Source organism: Amphiura filiformis, chromosome 8 (assembly GCF_039555335.1).
Source record: "Amphiura filiformis chromosome 8, Afil_fr2py, whole genome shotgun sequence".
NCBI lineage: Eukaryota > Metazoa > Echinodermata > Ophiuroidea > Amphilepidida > Amphiuridae > Amphiura > Amphiura filiformis.
The window spans coordinates 63,458,697-63,483,994 of record NC_092635.1 but is presented as its reverse complement, the minus strand read 5'-3'; the positions used below and the strand labels follow the sequence as shown (position 1 = coordinate 63,483,994).

The 25,298-nt window shown below is 36.4% G+C and overlaps 1 protein-coding gene across 1 annotated transcript in view; it reads right to left on the bottom strand.

The window, feature by feature from the left end:
• LOC140159656 (thrombospondin type-1 domain-containing protein 4-like) overlaps nucleotides 1-25,298 on the bottom strand; it is a 344,014-nt gene that overhangs the window by 23,974 nt on the left and 294,742 nt on the right. The window contains 2 exon segments of the mRNA XM_072183151.1: nucleotides 4,644-4,817; nucleotides 5,109-5,313. Coding sequence (XP_072039252.1) covers nucleotides 4,644-4,817; nucleotides 5,109-5,313 — 379 coding nt within the window.

Sequence of the window (25,298 nt, the reverse complement as noted above, 5' to 3'; positions counted from 1 at the left end):
TTTTCACAGAAAAGCTTATTTAGCTTTGTTAGTTTGAAAATAAGTCTTGATGGCTTGTTCATTACATGAAGAAAGTAAGAAATTGCTAACCACAAACAAACAAACAAGCAAACAAAATGATCAACCTTTCTTCACCACAAGACCATCCCTTAAACTCACCTCCAACTCATCCTATTCAATTGGTTGTAATATTCAATATGAAATTACTTCCTGTATTAAAGTGTTAAATTAACCTTTTTGAAATAGCTGTATCTTTGAGGTGTCATATCCAACTATAAAGACTAAATGATTTGATGTCATGGGCAATGATGGGCACATCAAAAACGTCTTCAATAAGTGACATGGTATATCAAAAGCAGACACTTTTGGGCAGGATTGTAAATGGAGAAATAGCCAAAAATCTGCCGGGGGGTGATTTTTTCACAATTTGGGTTTGTTGCCAATTTGTGATGTTATTAATGTTTAAAATATTGTCTGATGGTTTCAGACCGGAATGAAACTGGCATGTTGTATTTTTTGAGACATTTTCCAAGGTAATTCCTACTCACAACATTGTCAATAATATTTTTAAAGACCAATATCTCAATTTCCAATTTTATAATACAATAACTTACGAACTCAATATCTTTGCTTAGGAATGTCCAATTTCATTGGGGATAACGGCGTTAGGAACAAAATATCTCTATATTTAAGATATGTAAAAACCTCAAAATTGATAGCCTGCCCAAAAGTGTCTGTTTTTGACATGGCACATCATATAATATGCTGCACTGCATCATGAGAGGATGCTTTCTTGCACCACACATACAGTATAATCCAAAGCAGTGGCATAAACAGGTCTTTTTCAGAGGGGGCACAGTGAGGCAGGGCAACTATCAAGGGGAAAAACTTTGACAAAAATGGTCAAAAAATGGTCTAAAAAGTACAAACAAGGCCTAAAATATTGTTAAAGCATCCCACGGGGAGGGGGGGGGGGTCAAGACTTCTCACAGGGGAGCAGCCCCCCCCCCCCTTGGCTATGCAACTCATCCAAAGGTTGTCTTATGTTATTGTCAGATCAGATGTTGGAAGAAACATTTTTATACAATCTTTTATTTTAATAATCTAAATCAATCACTATGAAATGGACTAAGATATTGTGATATACAAAAACACTGCTGTTCATAAAAACAAATTCAATTTTATGCACAAATTTAACTTTTAAAGGTGCTGCTAATCTCATACAAGAACACTGTGCATTAAAGGGACATTTAGATTTTAAGTTGATACATTTTCATTTTTATACAATATGTGACCCGGCACCGGCAGCACAAATGAGCCGTAAATTCCCTAAATTGTATTCTGAGTTACTGTGTAAAATGTGTACGAAGGTCATAATCATCAGTAACTTAAGCTGGCCCGACATCCGTCTCATTTCGATAGTCAAAAACTAATCAATAATCCTATTGTTGAAGTGGATAATAAGCTTCTACCTTAGATGGCTATAGAACTTTTAATAGCTCTGGTCTTTGTTTGCTTATATTGCTCAATCCTGTTCAAGTGGTGGGCTACCAGGCATTGTATTTTGTACAGGTATGCATAACCAACAATTAACAATGAGAGAACTTTCTTAAACCTCGTTGACTTGGGGATGATTTGAAATGACCGCCAATTATGACTGTTTGATATTTATTGCCAACAATGTGGAAAAAGAGACACATGTAAAAATGTAAAAAGCTATAATTTTGTTGAAGGAGCAAAGTTTAACAAACCATAACCCCGCTTCTGGATATCGTTTGAAGTCAAATTATATACCATTTTTAAGTTTATGATGTTTATTTTTTAAACACGAAATAAAACAAAATTGACCGGGGGAGGAATTTACGGCTCATTCGCCATGGACGGTCACATATATAACACGATCTGATCCACCCACACCAAAGTCAGAATTTTGATAATTGAGTTGTGTCCCTTAATACTGACTTGCTCAGTACCTACGGGTACTGATGCTGAAAGTTCCTGGCATACTTGGTTGCTGAGTTAGCACATTTTTATGTGCCCATTTTTTTATGTTTTTATTTAAATTCTTATTTTTGCCTATTTTTCAATTTCATTATTAATAATTTTGATCTGATTGTATCACATATTATGGTAGCCAATCGACAGTGAGAGCTCCTGCATTGCTTACTGGCTCAGCTCAATAATAATGATAGCATGCCATCACAATCATGGAAGTGAATATGACATGTATTATTACAATCAATTAAGAATAAGGTTAATGACCATAGAGGCTTTTATCAGTATGACCAGGATTTTATACCAACTTTGAGAGGGGTATAAGCTATTGGCTGAACTGGTTCAAGACCAAAATGGTTTTCTCAAAGTAGTATTTCAATTTTGACGCAACCTGATCCAGCCAGGCCAAACAAGGATTTGTGAAATGGAGATAGAGTTAAAAATAGGGAGAATAAAATGCATTTAAAATCCTGGGAAGAAACAATTTTGCAACACACAAATCTATGGATTTGAGCAATAGCAAACTGTGCAGCATGCAAGTTGAGGATGGGGTAACTAAATTGTCAAAATTGCCGCTCTTGCCTTGGTTGGATCAGGTTGTGTCAAATTGATGGGTATATCTAGTGTGTTTGCATGTACCTTGACATACTTAAACCATGGTATGATACTGAGATCAATGTGATCAAATCAATGATCACAGCAATGGAGCAGGTGTTAGCTCTGCAGGACACCAGATGAGATGGTACAATTCTGCTTCTAGACTCAACACAGAAAGACCCAATACACACGCAAAAAACCTCACTGCCAGTGACGGAGTCTGATTATGACCATAAACTACAAAGAATAGTAGTTGATGTGACTGTTTAAAGGAGCTACACCATGCTCCATGCCTGTCCAGCTACACACTAGTTATACTTTAACATCATATCTCAAATAACACCAAACAAATAGGTACAATTACCGAATAGGGTGCAACTTGCTAGACTTGAGTCCAGTCCTCATTTACAGAGTTTAGGGTTAGGCTTTAGGGTTGGGGTAGGGCAGTCTTGTAATAAGACTAGTAGAGTTGCACCCTATTCGGCAATCGCTCCAATATATATATTAACAGGTCAATACAATCATAGAAAACCTACTTATGTCCCGACTTATGTCATTAGGAACAGCCACACTAAACCAAACTAACTAACTCACAACTAAACAAACTTCCTCTTGGCATAAGTTCAAGCCCATTCTAACATGCTGATACAGTAACTCCATCCCTGCAGTTATTCAATAACTTGATGTTATCAAAACACACTGTCATTATATAGCAATGCCATAATAATATTCAATAATAACTTGATACTGCTTGCATTTGTTAGTGTTACATAGTTGACACACATTCTCCAAGTTACAACCTGTGCCAGGTGATGCTTGAATGTCAACGCATACTGGCTGCCCCGGGACTGGCTGCATCCAGCATCCTTGAATAACTGCTTTTTAAATAGTTCAGCCGCTAGAATTCAATGGCACAAAGATGGAAGTCCATTAACTGCCGTATGAATGAAAGCAGCACAAAAATTGTATCCCCCATAGGGCTTGGCAGCAAAAAGACTTAACTCCATTGTTGATGTAATGGACATACGTCTTTGTGCCACTGAGCCCTGGGTTATCTAGATGCAATAATTTATAGACCAACTACTGGACATGATCTATATGCAACTGGTCTAAAACAAATTGTTTACGCTACTGGACAAACATGTTTGTGCTGCTAACCCCTAGGCAGTATGGATACATTATGGCAGCTAATGGACATACATCTTTGTGCCGCTGAGCCTTAATTTCTGATCTGATGACATCTCTGGCAGACACAATCAATGCCCCCTTTTTTTGTCATTTCACATTATTGCTCATTACAGTATTGAAAACAAATAATACATAAGATGAACAGTGTTTTAGAAAAAAAAATCAATTTTCTTCAGTAAAGTTTAGTTTCTTGATCACATCACATTTGTTCTGTACTTCAAATTAAATCTACATGGGAATAAGGAAATAGCTTCACAGACATGAAGAGAAGAGTAGGTTTTGTGTACCTGTGTGTGCTTATTTGTGTTCTATGTGTCATCAAGGTATCTGCCATTGTATTTTTTTCCAATTCCACATTACAGCATCAGTCCCTTTGCATTATACCCAGCCATGAGCTAAGTGACATTATCATATAATATCAACATGCTAACTATTTTACCCATTGCTGATGCCACCGAGTGATGCTTTTTTATATATGTATTGTCTCTTTGAGAAGCAAAACACACCATTATGATTCTGTATTATTTTGATGGGTTGGAAAGATTTTCTTAAGCTTCACTTGTAAGTTCATTTGTGATGTGATCAAGCAAAATCAGTCAGAAGTCTGAAATATATAATTTGAGATATAGTCAAACAAAGGAAGTATTTCCTTTTGTTTCCTTCTGTTTTGGAAACTCTTATAATTGCTCATATCTTTTGAACTGATTGTCTGAATTCAATGGGGTTTTCTGATAAATGTAGCTTTGCAAATGTTGTTTACAATCCTATAAAAACTGAAAATTGGATATGTCTGACGTGAGACTGATTTTGCTTGATCACACCACATTTGGTCATTCTTACACACCTCATAACATGATACTCACCAATTGTGACCAATCTGATGCAAACCATTTAGCTACACAACCGCCATTATCACATGATAGTGTAGTAGATGGTTTAGACAGACCTTCACACGCTTCGTCTGCAAGCTCCTCGTTTCGTTCATCCACACACTTGACTTGTCGTTCTTTAGTACCTTCCCCACATTGTGCAGAACACTGAAAAAAAACCACCAAAGCAATAGTGAATTACTCAACTTAAAGTTAATTTCTTATTATTTCCATGGTCAGTGCTGTGAGCTGAGCGTATACACAAGCGTAAACACATCAGAGGTGATAAACATTCACACCGATTGGCTGATCAAATTTCAACAAGACAGTTTACCCATTGGTTCATCAGCGAGACCTCACCACTTTACGCAATCGCTGATCACCAGCAGTACATCCACATTTGCATCTTTACTAAACAATGTAAATGACTTGGGGGTACATGGTGACTCCATTACTTACCTCGCCCCATTCCCCAGACCTCCAAGCAGCACAAGATTCCAGTTTACAGTCCTGCACATTGTTAGGTTTAGTACTTGGGTCGCATCTATCGCTAGCCACGGTAGTCGTCAGCGACTGAGTGTACGTTTGCTTACACACAACGCTACGTATCTGGCGTCCTTGACCGCATGAACGGCTGCATTCGCCCCACTCTCCAGCATCCCATCTGGAACACAAAAATAAATTGTAGGAACCAAGTAAGCTTTGAGAGGGGGCACTCAACTTTATAGGAATGACAGGTATGTACCTTCCAGCTTTGGGAAGTCTATCGCCTGTAAATGTTGTTTTAAAAAAGGGGAGGAGGGTCATTGGGTTTGAAATTTTGAAAGGGGTCATTTGGTATGAAATTGGTCTTCAGGTAGAAAATTTGATATTCAATATTTGATGTTGATGATAAAATTCAAGAAAAAAAGAGGGTCGACAAATCTAGAAACAAGGGGGTCATTGGTAGCACTTTAAAAAAAGGAGGTCATTGGATATATCAGACTTCAGAAAAGGGGTCTATTGACAGGTACATACAGTGACAGCACCAGGAATTTTTTCGGGGGGCATTTGGGGGATCAACAAATTTTGCACGAAAGTGCCTAAAAAAGAGGACATTTATGTAATTTTGGTTCTTTTGCCCCCCCTGGTGACAAAGCTTAACCTTCCAGTGATGTTCCTAGTCATTTTACAGATACAGGTCCATAGGGGGTGCCATAAATTGGTAGAAGATCTGCTTTATCAGTAAAAAATAGGAAAATTGGGCCAAAAAAATCTAAAATTTTAGAAAAATAGGCTATACCACAAATTTTGGAACTTTTTGTGAAATTGATCTAAAAACAGCCTCCAAAAATTAATTTAAAGGGGGTACCAGTCTGCTTTTGGCCAGCTAGGATGAAGAGGCCTGTACAGATGTATATATTACAGGATTTTCCTCTGTTTGGGACAAGTGCAAAAATCAAATCTGCAATCTCGTTTCAGATTAATCACGGGAGCAGCTTGGTTGTTTTATGTTTGAAGCTGTCCCTGACCCCCTTCCTGATAGGCCATTAAGTTAATGTTTTCGCTCAAGTTTGGTCTAGTGTCATGACATTTAACATCTGTATCTATACGCCAGAATCATATCAAAGTAAAGTCACATTTAATTAAACTTTGCTGATGATCAGTGGTGTAACCAGAGTAGTGTATTTACCCCTTGAGCTAGGGCCCTCATTCCCCCTATATACAGTCTGTCCCAGTACTCATAACGGTAACACATTAGTTTGTTACCGTTAGCCATAACAAATCACATCTCTGTTATGGCTAACCGTAACATATTGCCAATCTCTGCTTTTTTGACCCATTCTGATAAATAAGTCCGTATTTATGCACCTTTAGAGTGATAAGTTGGATTCTGGTGAAGAGATATACTACTAGCGATATAACTGGATGTTATGTACAAGGCCACAGCTTTATTTAGCTGGATAGGGGAGTAAAATGGATTGATTCACGCATATTGTCCTTCAGCTTTGAGGACTGATTTAATAATGAAGGAATCAAAATATCTTAATTGAATTGACATAAGTAAGTTATTAGGGTATTAGTTGAAGTATTTATTCATATAGATTTTGTGGGGGGCATTTTATTAAGAATGGGGACGTTTTAGACTGTGGAGTGTTTTTACCATTCTTATGAAAAATGTTACGGTTGGCAGTAACACTTTTATTGTGTTACGGATATCCGTAACACATATTTGTTACCGTTAGCCATAACATTTCCAGATTTGACCCTAGTTTGACCTCAGCCTCATTTTGAATTCTCCAATGTGTTATGGCTGACCGTAACAAATGATGTGTTACCGTCAGGGACAGACTGATATAGGCCTAGTGTACATGTAGCATCCTTACAAGTGTAGATGTGACAGGTGTCTGAATTGTCAGTATTTCTATAGACCCTGTGCCATATAAGGCGCTGTGCAATAATTATGTGTACCCCCTAGGGTGGTGAATTCTCAAAATGGTCTGCCAAAAATTACTTGCCCCCCCCCCCTTTGGCCTGGGAAATTCAAACTGGAAAACAAGCCCTGGAATACAAGCCTAAAAGGGTCTCAAAATCAGCAATACACTTCCCGTATTGCAAGAAATATATACAACACATACTATATAATATAATCCAAGCAAAATTAAATGTACCATCATGTTGTAGCTTTTGAGTCATTGTGAATTTGTAAAATGTTGAGCAAAATCCATGTCTCTACAGCATAAGGAAATGGCCTCATGCAGAGCCTTCAACTTCTACATTTCCAGGACCCGCAAGTTCTCTCTAGAAAACCTGGCTAAAAGACATGATATATACACCATGGGTTGTGCCTTTAGTTAACCATTTTCAACGGCTTTTGGCATATCCAGAGTCCTGTATACCTCATAACTTTGACTGCATTCTTAAAGCCATATTGTAAAATTTCCAAAAAAGTAGATTAGTATTTCTTTTCCATACAATGTTAGCTTTTACTGTCAGATATGTCCACTTTTAATTTTGAGCCGAACAACTGAGCAAAGCAAAGAAAATTACATTTTTACTACCAGCACGTATGACCGTCCTGCATACCATGTATGTCCTGTGTTGTGACCATCGCATACATATTTGACAAATATTTCCATCATAAATATTATAAATATCGTCAACTGACAAAACTACATCACCTAAATTCTTGATTTTTGCAGGGTATATGTGACCGTCCATCTCAAACCGCTCGTAAAGTCGGCCAATAGTATATCGAGTTCCTGTGCAAAATTTGCATAGAGGTTGTATTCATATGTCCCTAATATTTGTCCTACAATGTTTCTCATTTTAGTCCAGTCAAACACCAATCTTTTTTGGTTCTTTTCTTTTGCCCCCCCTGGTGACAAAGCTTAACCTTCCAGTGATGTTCCTAGTCATTTTACAGATACAGGTCCATAGGGGGTGCCATAAATTGGTAGAAGATCTGCTTTATCAGTAAAAAATAAGAAAATTGGGCCAAAAAATCTAAAATTTTAGAAAAATAGGCTATACCACAAATTATGGAACTTTTTGTGAAATTGATCTAAAACAGCCTCCAAAAATTAATTTAAAGGGGGTACCAGTCTGCTTTTGGCCAGCTAGGATGAAGAGGCCTGTACAGATGTATATATTACAGGATTTTCCTCTGTTTGGGACAAGTGCAAAAATCAAATCTGCAATCTCGTTTCAGATTAATCACGGGAGCAGCTTGGTTGTTTTATGTTTGAAGCTGTCCCTGACCCCCTTCCTGATAGGCCATTAAGTTTAATTTTTCGCTCAAGTTTGGTCTAGTGTCATGACATTTAACATCTGTATCTATACGCCAGAATCATATCAAAGTAAAGTCACATTTAATTAAACTTTGCTGATGATCAGTGGTGTAACCAGAGTAGTGTATTTACCCTTCAGCTAGGGCCCTCATTCCCTTTATATAGGCCTAGTGTACAATAGTCAGGGGGCACACGTATTCTACTTCTTATGCCAAGTCTGACTTTTTATATAGACCTTGTTAGTGAACCCATAGGGAGTTGATTCCAACTTAGTTTGAAATTCTCAGTGACAATTTTCATCACTTGAGGGCGCTTTTTCAAAATGGCTGCGAAAATGATAAAAAAGGCTATAAAAATCAAAAGGTTATGTATAAACTGCCTCAGAAATGTTGGTAAGTCTGATTTAGTATGCAGACCTTGTTAATGAACCCATTATAATGAAAGACAAAGATAAAAAGACTAGTTTGTGTCTGACGTCATCTGTCAATCAAACTCCGAGCATGGTTTGTTTACAAGTGTTGTGATGATATGAGTTGCTGAACACGGCGGTAAAACCGGGCGCCTTATTGATAATTTTGCACCATTAAACATGCAAACCATCTCAAAAGTTAGGTCTTAATAGTAGGAAACTTTCTTTGGTGAAGGCACCATGTCCACAATGCCTAGAAAAGATGCTTTTTGCCTTGTAAGAGTATGTAATTTTCGCCATTCACTGCTATTCCTTTTCTCCGATCGGCACCAGCCAGATGAATCGACCTTCCTTATACGCGCTATTAGCCAATCAAAGATCGTAGAGAATTTGATTGACAGTGACGTCAGACGCAAACTTGTCTTTTTATCTTTGTCTTTCGTTATAGTTGTTCAAGTTGATGTCAAATACTGAGGGCGCTTTTTTTTTCAAAATGGCCGCCGGAATGACAAATCTTTACCAGAATTGACAAAGTAGTGTATAACATGCTAAATTTTAAATGAGATTACTGTGGATATAAATGATACAGATCATGTAAGATGTAGGGGCAGGTGGGGCATAACGGAACACTTAACTTTGAGGATGCTCTGTGACGTCACCATAAGTAATATGACTGTAAAAATTATATGTTCAGTTGAAGTTTGTATTTACCTTTAATATACCATTAACCAATATAACTTGAATCTTACAATTTTTTTATAAAAATGAAGAAATATTTTCAAAAACAAAAATCCGTTTTGCCCAACTATCGGGGCAAAACGGAACCCCCCTATGGGGCAAAACGGCACCCTGGGTGCAAACTTATATCAGTTGTTCCATCGGTAGGCCCTAGGCCTAGTTATATGTAGGCCTATATTCAGTTACAATATTAAGTGGGCCTACCATCTCTGTGGAGTGAGTGGTTAACTTCTTCTAGGCCTAGTAGGCCTATAATATGTATGACCAATATTTGATTAGAAAGAAATATTAAGTAGGCCTACAATCTCTGTGGAGTAAGTTGTAGGTTAACTTTTAATCATTAATGTGTAGATGTGACAGGTGTCAGAAATTTCAGTATTTCTATAGACCCTGTGACATATAAGGGGCTGTGCAATAATTATGTGTACCCCCTAGGGTGGTGAATTCTCAAAATGGTCTGCCAAAAATTACTTGCCCCTCCCCCCTTGGCCTGGGAAATTAAAACTGGAAAACAAGCCCTGGAATTCAAGCCTAAAAGGGTCTCAAAATCAGCAATACACTTCCCGTATTGCGAGAAATATATACAACACATACTATATAATATAATCCAAGCAAAATTAAAAAAAAAAAAAAAAAAAAAAAAAAAAAAGCACAATGATTTATAGTGCGCTACGCACAGGCACAACGCCTAGACGTTGATCCACAAGCCTCAGCACACTTTACAGGTTGTCGCTGACCACTATGGCCCCACATCATTCCATAAACCAATAAACAACAAATCAGGGACTTTGCTGCTTCAAGAGTGCACACCCTAGACATTCCACAAATAACCATCGCAACCAGGATCAGCTCCCCGAGTTTCGTACGGGTTACAACGAGACAAATTAGCAGTGAGTTCCTTGTCCAAGGGAATTTCAAGCTAACTCAATTTTTCCACGAGAACATACTATTACTAGGCACCACCAGGGTTCGAACTCGCAACCTCTCGCACCATAGTCGAACGCCTTATCCATTGAGCTAACTTGACATGTACCATCATGTTGTAGCTTTTGAGTCATTGTGAATTTGTAAAATGTTGGGCAAAATCCATGTCTCTACAACTTAAAAGGAAATGGCCTCATGCAGAGCCTTCAACTTCTACATTTCCAGGACCCGCAAGTTCTCTCTAGAAAACCTGGCTAAAAGACATGATATATACACCATGGGTTGTGCCTTTAGTTAACCATTTTCAACGGCTTTTGGCATATCCAGAGTCCCTGTATACCTCATAACTTTGACTGCATTCTTAAAGCCATATTATAAAATTTCCAAAAAAGTAGATTAGTATTTCTTTTCCATACAATGTTAGCTTTTACTGTCAGATATGTCCACTTTTAATTTTGAGCCAAACAACTGAGCAAAGCAAAGAAAATTACATTTTTACTACCAGCACGTATGACTGTCCTGCACACCATGTATGTCCTGTGTTGTGACCATCGCATACATATTTGACTAATATTTCCATCATAAATATTATAAATATCGTCAACTGACAAAACTACATCACCTAAATTCTTGATTTTTGCAGGGTATATGTGACCGTCCATCTCAAACCGCTCGTAAAGTCGGCAAATTGTATTTCGAGTTACAGTGCAAAATGTGCATAGAGGTTGTATTCATATGTCCCTAATATTTGTCCTACAATGTTTCTCATTTTAGTCCAGTCAAACACCAATCTTTAATCCTATTGTTGAAGAGGATGATAAGCTTATACTTATGTATAGAATTAGTAAATAGCTCAAGTCTTTGTTTGCTTTGGCTAAATCCTGTTCAAGTGGTGGGTTAACCAACAATTAACAATAAGAGGACATTCCTGAACCTCGTTGAGTTCGGGATGATTTGAAGTGACCGCCAATTATGACCATTTGATATTTAATACCAGCAATGTGGAAAAAGAGAAATAATGTAGTGCCAAAATAATGTACCCTTTTACTGAAGGAGCAAAGTTTCGACCTGGACGGTCACATATGTTACTTTACCAAAGTACATTACAATCGTGTAAAAAACAAGAATTTTGACAAATATTGAGGGCGTCGTCCATAGCATTAATGTTACAATATGGCTTTAAGGCGGGCCAGGGGGGAGCATGACCTAGCGGTGTTTGCACTCAATATTGAGACAAATAAAGCTGTCACACAAGAGGAATGGTATGAGTTCTATAAAGGAAGCTATAAAGGAAACTGGAAAAATGTTGCTCCTGCCATCCGACTCGCCTTAATAAATGCATCAACTGAACTTGATTACATTGTCATTTCAACCGTAATAAAATAAGAATAAACTTGCAATTTTATAGAACAAAATATAAGTCTCCATTTATAGAGGAAGACCAAATTTCATTTTTGGCTTTCCACAAATTGCACAGGAAAACTTGTTGAAATTAACTTGTTAGTCATCATGTGATTTTAAAGGGAGTTGCCGAAAATGTCAGTCATATGGCCACTTTTCAGCAGCTTTTTCTGTCCCATTTGCCCCATTTCTGTTGCTCCCTTCTCAGCATGTGTGTCATGCATACCATTTTGTACCTGTTCATTGTAAATTGAACAGTGAACAGGTACATGGTTTACAGAATGTTTGAGCAGTACAATAAACCTAGGAAATCTTTTAAATGAGTTTGGCCCTCCCTCTGTGGCCCAAATATAATTGAGAACTAATTGCTGCTAGAGGTATATTGGGCTATTCCGGTTGAAAACCATACACCCTCTATGGAAGGCCCCTGCAAGAAATCTGCAAGAATATTTTGCACATAAACATTATGTAGCTAGAGGTTCCAGTAGTACAAAAATCTCAACTTTTTTTGAGAAAAGTAGGGGGGGGGTGAGGCTGTGGATCACAAAATGCCCTTTTAATTAGTAGATTTTGTGACAAAAACCTATTGGAATTTGGAGACTGCCAATTACCACCTCTCCACCAATTGACATCACTATATGCCTTACCAGTTCCGAGAAATTGCACTCCAAACACTTTCTTTGCTCTTAAGTTTTGGTGCGTTCCATGCCTTATTTTCAGCAATGAATAATTTGTCTTGAGTCTGTCTAGGCGGAAGGTGGGTGGCATAAAAAAATTAGACCCAAGATGGGGGGGGGGGGGGTGTAAAATTTACTCCGGTCACCAACATATTCATGACCCCCTTCCGAAGAAAATGACATCCCCCCCTAATTATACTTCTTTAAATCACCCACATGTTGGGTGGCGAATAGTGAGTGGACAAAGTCAGATAACATATTCATCTAGATCTCATCCTTCCCAAATCACCAATCAAAACTCATCAACCATATAAGTTTCCTTTCAGGCTGACATCAACCATATGCATGGCTGGTACCACAGGAAATCAGAGTATTAAACCATCAAACTGACCATTAGTACTATCTGTGGTCACAGACAACTAACCAATACCCCATAAGGCAAAGAAAATTGTTTGCTTGTCCTCCACAACTTTTTCAGAATTGGGTCAGTCGGTCGGGATTTTTTTTTTAAAGGTCATAGCCAAAACATGACTGTATGCCTTTAATAATAAATAGCCCAAATAGTTGTGAATTGGGATATTTCTCTACTGTATACCACTTCATTCATGTTTTTAAAACAGTTTAGAAGTGTGTAGAAACTGTAAAATAAACGTTCTGGATGTCAAAAATGTTTAAAGAAAAAAACTTCTTCTGAATTTCCAAAATAAGGTTCCGTATTCATTTGTACATTAAAACAAACAAAAACAAAAACCCTTTTTCCAGATTTTCCAGATTAGGGTCGGTCTGGAGGACAAGCAAACAATCTTTATTTTTTGGCCTAATGCTTATCCCTATGAATGAGTGCAAAAGGTACACACAAACAGCTACTTTTTCAAACAAACTTAAAAAGTAATAAAATTGCATTTTTTGATTTTTTAAATTTCAAAATTAAAGCTTAAAAGTTTTAAAAAGCTTATAAAAGCAAGTCCATTCGTTCAATGATATTCTTGAAGCTTCTTGAATTAACTTTTGACATTATGGCAATTGTGAATGAAGTCCTAGACCTTTTGCCTGCTTTACCTATGGTGTATACATGGTATATGGTAATATATTCTAGGCCTAGAATGTTGTGATCATGCAAGCATAACATGAAGCAAGGCAGTACTAAATGGCAAGTCTTCCTAAATGAATTAGGTAAGCTTATTGGACTGTTATCGGTAATTGTGCCAGTTCCTTCAGGAAAGTTGCTTGCATACAGGCGTTGTTGAACTGCAAAGACCCTATAATAATTTTCCTTATGAAAGTAATAATTAATATGATAAGCACATAAAATTTCTCTTGAAACAAAAGTTGCCACAAAATTAATAAATCCATATATCTATTAATAGCTAAGAGACCAATCATCAACTATATTTGGTGATCAGTGATTTTTAGTAATAAGGCTAAAAAAGGTTAATTTGATTTCAGTGGAGCTCTTTTAACATTTTGATGGAGTTCTCAGCACTAAATATTGGTGAAATTCTTGATCTTAAATAAAAGGTGTAGACCCAATATATTCACCAATAGACGTCGTGAATGCTGTATATCTGAAACAAATATGAACTGCATAAACTTTTAGTCCTACATTTCATATCCATTCTGTTAAAGTTGCCTCTGTGTTACTGACCAAGAACTGTTGGCTGAAAATCTTACACAATAACCTGTACCTCACCGTTAGGCAAAAAAAAAATTGTTGTGTTGCCCCATAGACCCTGGAAAGATTCTATTTCCAGGGTCTATGGTTGCCCTCAACCGTCCTACCCTAAATCCTGGAAAATCAGGGGAGCAATTTTTTTTTTGATGATTTTTACAGATTTGTTCAAAAAATCAAAGTTTTTCACTTTAAATTAATATTTTATTGAGAGACTAGTCTTTAATTGATGTCTAACAGGTATCCAGAAGTCAAAATTGACAAATGTCTCCTAATTGAAGAAGTATTATTTAATATTTGAGGGGATTTTTAAAAACTGAAGGTTTAAAAAAAAAAAAAAAAAACTAAATCCGACCGTCCTACACAACCTTCCCATTTTCCCACTTGAGGGCAACAAAACAATATTTTTTTTGGCCTTACCTGCAAACCAGCTAGAATGGTCCATGGTTAGTGTGACAATTAAGTGGTAATCCGGGCATCCTGACAGCCAGATTTGCTGTCAGATGACCAGCAATTCATTCACTGCAGGTTATCTATTGGATGCTCATACTTAAAAAATAAAAAACCTTTTTTTTTAAAGTTATTTATTTTTTCGGTTTTGGAGTGTTTTGTGTTCATGTCACACTCTGTTAATGATTTCAAAATACATTTTATTTGTTTGTATCCATTTTGAAATCAGTAACAGAGTATAACATGACTCACATGTATTAAAAACACAAAATGCGAATTTATAGCATTTATCTCTACAACCCTGGACAAAAGGGTTCTAATGAAATTAGTACGGTATTGCAAATGAGCCCCGTTCCCCCGATCAATGTTGAATCCTGACATTTTGGAGTAGTACGCACTATACTATATCAGTAGTACCCAACATTGTTTGGTAGGGCAGGGGGAGGTATTGGGGTGAGGGTAATTTTTAGACTTGACACTAAAGTGCCGTTTCATCACTCTAAAAATAACAAAAATATGGCCATTACAAGGTGCACATTTTATTTTTCATTCCAACCCATTTTGTCTAGCATTGTAGGTTCAGGGTCACTCCAAAACCGATTTAAAAAATCTAAACTTCTAAATTTTAAAAATACATTGTATATGTGGAAGACCAGATTTCTTGACCTGGTCATCTGCTGGATGACCTGATTTTTTAATTGGCACACTGTCCATGGCAACAACGGCAAGCTGTAGATATCACGGAATACTTTGGGATCTTAAACAGAGATATTTATTCTAAGTTGATTGTTAATTCTATTTAATTTGGCATGGTATATAAAGTATTATTGGAGGGAGTGAAATTGTTTGATTTTGAAATGGTTTTGTATATTATTAATATATTTATAACTGAGATTTGTGGGTTCCATTCCCACCTCTGGCAAATTCTGAATGTGAGATTACTTTTGCAATAATTATAAGGAAGGGAAAATTATATAATCAACTTCTGTGATTTCACTTTTAGTTCATACTTTTCTGTGGATGTGCCTTAGTCTCTCTGGAATATATCGGCGGAGACTTTAAGAATACGGCAGTGGCGGCACCAAGAATTTTTTCGGGGGCATGGGGGGTGGCAAAATCGGCAAATTTTGCGACAAAATTTACGTAATTTTGGGTGTTTAGCCTCAAAAGTGGAGGGGGGGCAAACTGGGGGGCAAGAAAAATACTGGGGGGGCAAATGCTCCCAAGTATTTTATGTCCTTCTGATATCAAATAATTTAGATTTTTTTTAAATTTGCGATATAATAAACTTTTATGGCAAGTTATTAAAATTTGATATTTTTGATATTTAACAGTCCTCAAGTAAACTTTGTAAATCTAATGATATGTACTTAAAGTGTATGTAGTTGGGAGGAAAAAACATCCATCATTTTAAAATTTTGAAACATTACTAGGTGTTTTGGGGAAAACAATTTATATCTTCAATATGAAAGGTCAAAAGTTTCAAATGATGGATGGCTTTTCCTCCCAGCTACATACACTTTAAGTACATATCATTAGATTTACATTTAAAATAGACTTGGTGATTTATTACAGCATTATTTACAATATTGTTTCATGCAAGCCAGCCGAAGCCGACCTACACTCGTCAGAATTATGCTTATCACTGGAAACTGATTATGATGCACAGAATGCTCACGCCGCTGGAAGTGGCGACGGTGAGCTGACGCGATCACCGGCGTAAAGCGCCAGCGAGCTAGTGCTAGATCATTAGACAGTTTAATTGGCATACATTTACAGTCAAAATGGTTACATAACATTATAAGCAATTCAAGTTCATGAAGACAGTCAATACTTGATATATTGATCAGTTGTAGTTGATCAAGAGATGCTTCTTCCTGTGTCTACAAGTGTTTATTAGCTCATTCCTTTTGTTCAGTGAAGAGAGATGAGGCTTAAATATGATGAAGTATTTTTCCTCTAAACAAAGTCTGCATAGTTTGTTGGTAGTTGAATAGGCCTTAGCCCGACTGATTAATTTCCATTCAGTTGAATAAGGTATTTTCTTATCCTTTAATTTCCAAATGTACTAAGCTCAATGTTGTTGAATGCCTTTTGTCACTGTTATTAAAGTCGCTCTTATGGCAATTAAAGCGTGTTTTGAACGAGTTAGCGGTTAGTCCAATATATGTTTCATGATGTGAATTGTCAAGTCGAGTTACCGTCGCCTGGTAAATTATACTGGAAGCTAAACAATTGCCTTGGAGGGGACAGTCAAGTTTCACTTTACAGTTGCAAGTTTTTCCATCTGGTTCCTTGGGTTCTGCTTTGCGCAAAATTGATCTGTTGTGTGAAGTTATAATTTGTTTCACGTTGGTCATGCAACAATAACTAAGTTTGATAGTATTTCTGTTTAAGAGTTTGTGCAATTTGTGTCCAGGGGGGAAACATCTGTCCAGCAAGTTGAAGAATTTTCTTCCAAGGTTTGTTGATACGCTTTAAGCTATATGGCGGGTTAAACCAAGTTATGTTTCTTGAGCGTTGTCGTTTATTGTTGTCTTTATTTGGTCTCCGGTGATCATTAAATGTGAGAGTCTCACTATATCCGCTATTCTGTAAAGCTGTTTGATATGGCGGAATGGCAGACTTGAAGGCCTGTTCACTTGCAGAAATTTTAGTGAGGCGTTTGTTTATACTGTCCGGAATATTCTTTATAATGGATGGCGGGTGATTGCTGTCTCTATGTACATAGAGGGGTTATTGTTGGCCTTCATGTAGGGTCTATATGATCCATCGCAAGTCAAGAGTAATATCTAAGAAATCAACCGTTTTCTTGTTGGCTTCAATTGTTATATTTAGGTTGTTTTTGGAGAATACTTTGCAGATCTCTTTTTTGATGTTTTCTACTTGCCGTGGTGTTTTCTTGCAAATGGCGAGGCCATCATCGCGATCCAATCCTACATTAATGTCGATATGCTCCAATTGTGACAGCAAATACAAACCAACGAGCTCACAAGTTTCAGCTCCATCGAAGCTGCCCATGGTGACATCAAACTTTGAGTTACTCTTCTTGCACCATGGGGTTTGGTTATTGTACAGTAACGATTTCTTGGTCTGGAATATGATCTGCGTTTAATCGTCTGTGATATGATCATCCGCGGCTGCAAATTTTAAGGCATTCGACAGTAGATCTTCAGTAATTGAAGGGTAAAATTAGCATACATCGAAGCCGATGAAAGAATGGCTTTGTTTATCTTTGATGTTTGCATACCAGGAGATGACCTCATCTGTGTTCTTCCATTGGTTTAAGTTTGTAGCGCTGATTATTTTTGCGTTTATGCGTTCCAGTATACGCTTTCAAAGTCTGGTCATTAGATTTATAAAGTTTACTTCAAGAACTGTTGAACGTCAAAAATATACAGTACTCATTTTTTATTGGAAACAAAAAATTAAATATCAAATTAAATTTTACATGAGAATAATTGAAATCTTACATGTCAATCAAACAATAACAAATCATTGAATACCCCTTTAACTAACTGCATTACTGCTGTTTCATTTCCACACCATGTATCACATCCAGCACCGGATTTCCAATGTTCAAATGAATGTTTATAGAAGTATTCATATATATAGGCCTACAGACTATACACGTTTCTATAGTAATCGTCTTATCTAGGCTTGTTTATACTAATTGCATAGATACACCGCCTGGATTTTATCATCAAAAGTGAAGGGTTGTTAGTTGAAAATAGGGTGTGGGGAGTGACTTAGGTAGGCCTATATGAATGAGGACATTAAATAACCTTTTTCCCCAAGTTTTAAAAATAAATCTTCATTATTTTGTAATAAAATTTGCTGTCAATTTGCCACTGTGTTGGTAATGTTTTATTTTGGGGTGTTTTTTCATAAAATAAATGGCTTCATTTCAAGTGAGTTTTCAAAGTCTGGTCCCTTCCTCCATGTTAAACTTGAATACAATAGTATACAAAATATGCAATGTTTATGCGTACCATGGTGTGAATATATTCATTTGGTGAAATATGGACTGTCCCAATTAACGAAGCACAGCTGAATGGAACAGTCTATATTTCACCGTCCATATACCAAAACTGGCCTAGAAATAGGGGTCATTGATAAACATGGCTGAAAATGCTACCCATATTTGCGGCACTTCCCTGTATGGTCATTTGTACTGAGTACCCCCCATTTCAAATTAAAACATTCAATATGTTTTATATAACCTGTTTTGGGGGCGCCCGCTACGGCGGCGGCCCATTATTTGGCTTGACTTTGCAAAAAGCTTCTAATTTCGGTCTTGCTAGATTTACTTCGCAACTGTTTTGCTTGAAAATATGCCCAGCTTAGAAATAAAACCACAATTTGCTTGGATTTTATTTTATTATTGTTTTCTGATATGCACGGGATAAAATGTTGTGCGTATATTCTTTGTTTAAAATACAAAATTAATGGACTTATAAAAACACTAAATAAACCGCGACCTTTGACCAGTTTACAGTCTCTTAGCGCTATCTCTTGAAATCTCTTGATTGCTAATAAGATCTTAGATATCAAGAGATGGCGCTATACTAACACAGAGTATGTTCCGGATGATGTGCGACACCGGTAAAACCGCTCACTCGTATGACACGTATTTTGTCCAATAAAAATATTTTTAGGTGTATTTCCACCCGGGATTTCCACATGGGGAAATGCAATATTATCGGTGTTTAGACTAAAGATAATTTGTCAAACTACCTGACTAAAGGTGATGGAAGCCCTGCAGAGCTAGAGAGCGAGAAGCTTCGATATTGTATGCCTACATGCAGTTTTGGCATTTAGTTATCAGTCTTGTTAAGCACATATTGAGATATGTATTGGCTTTATTCAAATATAAATTCTGGCTTAATTGCAATGATTATTATTTATGTATGCATGTATACTACACGTAGGCCCTGAACATGGGCTATAAAAATATTTTGTGAAAAATTAAATGTTTATAAATCACCTTAGTAACAACTTATAGTTCTTATTATCTATTTCTATAACATGTTAAGTGGTCTAATCTAGGACTAGTATGTCTCGTACAGGCTTAAAGCATTGCTATCTAAATGTTAATATTCATATATCTTTCAGTATTGATTTGTTTTTTTAAATCACTAAATAACACTTCTTCAGATTGTTTGTCCTTGTCTTCTTTACTGATGCAGTCAATCATAAGAAATTTATAAATACCCCTGTTTGGAAAACAATCCATAAGAATTAAATATGCAAACCTATATTCTGAATAAAATAATTCTGCTCCAACAATTACCACCCCCCCTATCATAAACTATTTCCTAACAAATGGTAACCTGATGCAGTCAATCATAAGAAATAAAAGCTGTTTTACAACAATCCATAAGGATAAAATATGTAAACCTATATTTTGAATAAAATAATTTTGCTCCACATGATCTACCATTTCCTAACAATAGTAACCGAAATGGTAACCTGAGCTTTATTCCTTTTTATTTGAAACCTATCCTCTTACATCCCATGCAAACGATTTTACACCTTTCTTTGCTATCTATGCTAATATTACATTACTAGTATTGTTTTAAAGAAAAAAAGTATCCAAACGGTTACATTGTAGCACATTACATGAAAGCTCCATTGGGCGCCCCATTCCTTTTTTTAAAGGAATTTTTATTAAATTCTTTCATGAGGACACCAAAATAAATTGAAAATGTTTCAATGTTTATTTTGTAAGCAAGCAGCACCCATATTCTGTGTAATTGGTGAGTGCAGGTGTCATCACTAGTGAAAGTTACTGCTATGGACATGTACGTTAAAGAGGAGAGTGAACAGTCTCATCCCCACCCTAATGCATCTAAGGGATGAAATCAAATCTCGACTGGTGGTTGACTGCCGGTTCCGTCCGGTCCCATCCGGCTTCTATTGTTCTAAACAATGTAGACCAGACGGAACCGGGTATGCGGATGGAACCGGCGGCCAACCACTGGTCGAGTTTTGATTTCATCCCTAAGCATGGTATGGGTGAACGCAATGTATCGAGTGCTCGAGATAAAATAGGGACTAACCATAAAGCATTGTATCCTGAACATTAGGCAAACAAATTTCATGCCAAAACATGTGGCATGTCACATCAGACAACCATGCAGATGATGTCTTCATCATGTCAGTCTGAGATACAGAACATTGTCAGCATTTCCCCTTCAAAATTTAAAATAGAACTTTTAGAAGATTTACACGATTGGCTTGTTTTTCACAAAAACTAGAGCGATAACCGCACCATAGCTGAACCATGACCCAGCAAACACAAAAACGTTTTAAAAAACGTTTTAAATAAGTTATAAGGCCTCTGGTTTAGGTAAAAACGATTTAATAACATTAAAATGTCGGGATATATAAAGGTCATGATAACGTTTTATAACGTTTTGTATGAAAACACACTACAACAATATTTTGAAATGTTTTCAAAAAATGTTATTGTAAACCATTTTTGCAAACATTTTTGCCAAATATTGTGTCAATACTTAAATAACATTATGTTGAAATATTTGAACCCAGCAAACACATAAATGTTCTTAAAATGTTTTTTTCAAAACCTTTTAATAACATTTAAATGTCGGGTTATATAAAGGTAATGAAAACGTTTTTAAAAGGTTATTGAAAATATTTTGGGCAAACATTTTTTGCAAAATATTTTTTCAACCCAAAAATAACATTCTGTTTAGAATGTTTTGTATCAAGTTTTCAAGAATGTTTTTGGAATGTTATTAAAACGTTTTTATACCATTTATATAACCCGACATTTAAACGTTTTCTGTAAAACATTTTTGTTTGCTGAGCAGTAGATTATCAAAAATGTTTTTGAAGGTTATGAAAACATTTTATACTCTTAATATACCCTTTATATAACCCGACATTTAAACGTTTTCTGACAACCTTTTATAACCTTTTGCGAATGATGTCGAAAACGTTTTGTGTTTGCTGGGGAGGCTTCGGCAGTATATTGTGGTAGGCCTATACCACTGTCACCCGGAGTCTGTAATGGACATAATCTCGAAATGCTACGAAGGTATGACCGCCCGAGTGGTGTTAATGACAGAGGAAAAGTGAAGAATATAAAATAAATTAGTGGCAAATGGTGGTCATAGACCACAAACCTAGCTGGGGCATGTTGGTGTTTTGGAGGTATCTGACCCTGAAAGATGTTCCAAAATGTTCCCCTGGTCATGAGGTTTGTTGTCACCGAGTTTGAGTCCCGTACTCCTTACACGGCATATTGCCGTGGGTGCCCACCCCCATTGCCGCAATGCCCTCAAAATATGTCCTTTACCGACGGCAGTCACTTGCCGTGCCCCTAAATGAAGTTGCCGTGGGTGCCCTAGCCGGCCAGCCCTGCCCCTTCGTTATAAAATCATTAACAAGTACTGGTTAAATCCCAGCAAAATTGTGGAAAATTAAATCGAAAATCTTGAACACGATCGCTATTGAGCATCGTAACCCAGCTATCAATCACAGTATACACAATAGTTTGTTGTGAATTAATATTCATTACCCCTACGTAAGCTTACATATTCAGCCAATCACATCGGCTTATACATTATCTGGTTACTAGAAATCTGACTTCATTTTCTCGATTGGTCAGAGAAATACCTTCAACGTACTATCGACCAATCAGAAACGCTGTTAGTAACTATAGCTTCCTCGACCTCGTGTCATGAACAAAATCTGAGCGCTGGGCAAATCAATTGTTCTCTCGATTATCAAACATTGACTTCCCATTGCAAACCGATGGATACCCTTCCGGTATCGTCTTATCTTGTACATGTGAGCCCATCTCTAGATATGTTTTGCACGAAGTTTTTATCCCGGCGAATTTGATCAATATTATTACCAAAGTTACAGCTGTTTCATCGCTACATTTCGAGTCAGTTTTGCAGCTCAGAACTAGGGATCGCAAAAATTTAAGTAAATTAAACTGTATTATAAAGCAGGTTTTTAAGCAATCAGGTTAGTTTTAGTGTAAAGTTGAGAGTCGAATTTTACTTTGGTGTCGAATTCAGCTGACGGTAATGCATCTATTCGCTTTTGAAAAATTGCCTTGGTGCCCTTCTCAAATTTTCAACAGTTGCCTTGATGCCCTTTTGAAATATTACAAATTGCCGTGCTGCCTTGTTTTTTCCCCGGTTTTTTCAGTGAAAATCCACGGCAATTATCAACTTGCCCTAAAAAAGTTGCCGTGCCCCTTCAGATCCTTAATTCAAGGGCTGAATGACCTTTGACCCCAATTCTGTTTGCACCCTTTGGGCACTGAGTATAGCCGATGCTTATGTGCAAGTTACGTAATTGTAAGGTGTAACATGTAGGAGCAGAAGCATTTTGAAATTTTTGTTGCCAGAAGAAAGAAAGATCCGGTAGCATTTCAAGACCTAGCCGGTGTCCCGGCTAGGTAACTAGAGCAACTGTGCCCTTTGCAAGGGCACGAGGGAAGTTAGGCGGATGACTGTGATGATCTGATCAAGCAGCAATACTGTGCTGGATAGTATTAATTTTAATAAGACTGTTTCATTAATTGCCGTTTTAATATACCTTGATCGTGGAGAGCTGGCATTTTGAAAACTTGACTTTTGACCTCTGTATGACCCCCTTAATGACCTTAAATGAATTTTAAAATATTTAAAACATGTTAAGAATGTCATAATGATCATTGCATTTAAATTTCAGCTCAATTGAAGCATTTTGCAAACTTGACCGTTGACCCCGTTATTGCCCCTTAATGACCTTAAATGAATTTTAAAATATTTTCAACATATTTAGAATGTCGTAAGTATCAATGTTTAAATTTCAGCTCAATCGGAGCATTTTGGAAAACTTGACCTTTGATCCCTTTATGACCCCTCAATGACCTTATATGAATCGTAAAATGTTTTTAAAATGTTTAGAATGTCATAAGGATCATTGCATATAAATTTCAGCTCAATTGGAGCATTTTGAAAAACGTAACTTTTGACCCCTATTGTCCCTTTGATGACCTTAAATAAATTCTAAAAAATTTTTTTAATGTTAAGAATGTCATATGGATCATTGCATTTAAATTTCAGCTCAATTGGAGCATTTTGAAAAACTTGACCTTTGACCCCTTTATGACCCCTTAAGGGCAGAGTAATGGGAGAGAACATGGACCTTTTCGAGCTTCATTATTTCTGAATTGTATGTCCAAAGTATATAAAACTATACATTTTTGAAAAGGAAATGAGTCAAGGAATCCCATGGTTACGTCAGATTTGTTCAAAAATCTCAAGTTTTTGAAAAAAGCACAAAAATTCACTTTCTTAACCCAATTTTTTGTGACAACTTAGAAAAAAATCCGTTCGTAGTAAAAAAAAAAATTCAGTTAGCTTTTCATGAAGAAGAGACATAAACTTAGGGAAGGTTTTTTTATTTTTTTGAAATTTGTCTCTTTTTTCGAAATATTGATAAAAACATGTGAAAAAGCCATTTTGTCACTCTATTAAGCTAAAAAATTGCACATAATGGTGTATATTTTTGGTTAAAACAAATATTTTGAAAAAATGAAAAAACCTTCCCTAGACTTTGATGTACTCTAAAGAATAGTGCAAAAAGTGTACCCATTGCTTGCATATTTTTCGAGTTATCTTGTCACAAAAATCGCGCAATATTGTCAAAAGTGAACTCTGAGAAATCGGCGTTTTAGTAAAAAATGTCAAAATTATGCACAAAACGTCCTTAAATTTTAAAAGCGGTAAGACTTTCACGCTTGTAAAGCTGCACCTGGTGCATGGTCTAAATATCGCTTTTTGCACCAATGAATCTATAATCTCTGCTTTCAGTGCGCCAAAATTCAAAATAATTAAAAAATCCAAGTGGCATTTTGACTGCAAATTTTTGTTTTGTTTACACCACATTTGCTGGCGTTAACAACATACCGAATGCGCCTTGATTATGCGTTGGACATCTGCAGCAGAGTTGCGTCACAGCGTCACTTGACGCTTGAATCGCGTAATCACAATATTTATTTCTCGCATTTCTGACTCATTATTTCCGCCAATTTACTAAGCTGTCTGAGCCATGTGACTTTTTAGAGTTGAAAAGAGTGAAATAAATCAAGCAAAAATACGAATAAATATTAGCAAGTTGTATTTTATCAGTTTCAAGTGAAAGAATACATCTTAGTGTTGATAAATATCAAAAAATCTCAAATTCGGTCGTGGACGAATGTGTCTTCCATTACTCTGGCCTTAATGACCTTAAATGAATTTTAAAATATTTTTTAAATGTTAAGAATGTCATATGGATCATTGCATTTAAATTTCAGCTCAATTGGAGCATTTTGAAAACCTTGACCTTTGACCCCTTTATGACCCCTTAATGACCTGAAATGAATTTTAAAATATTTTTTAAATGTTTAGAATGTCATAAGGATCATTGCATTTAAATTTAAGCTCAATCGGAGCATTTTTGGTTAAAATGACCTTTTTTGACCCCTGTATGACCTCTGACGTTTGGAAATATTTTTATTATATTCTTTATGTTTTCCTCTTTCATATGACACCACTCATGGGGTCATACCTTCGTGGCATTTAGAGATATGTCCATTTC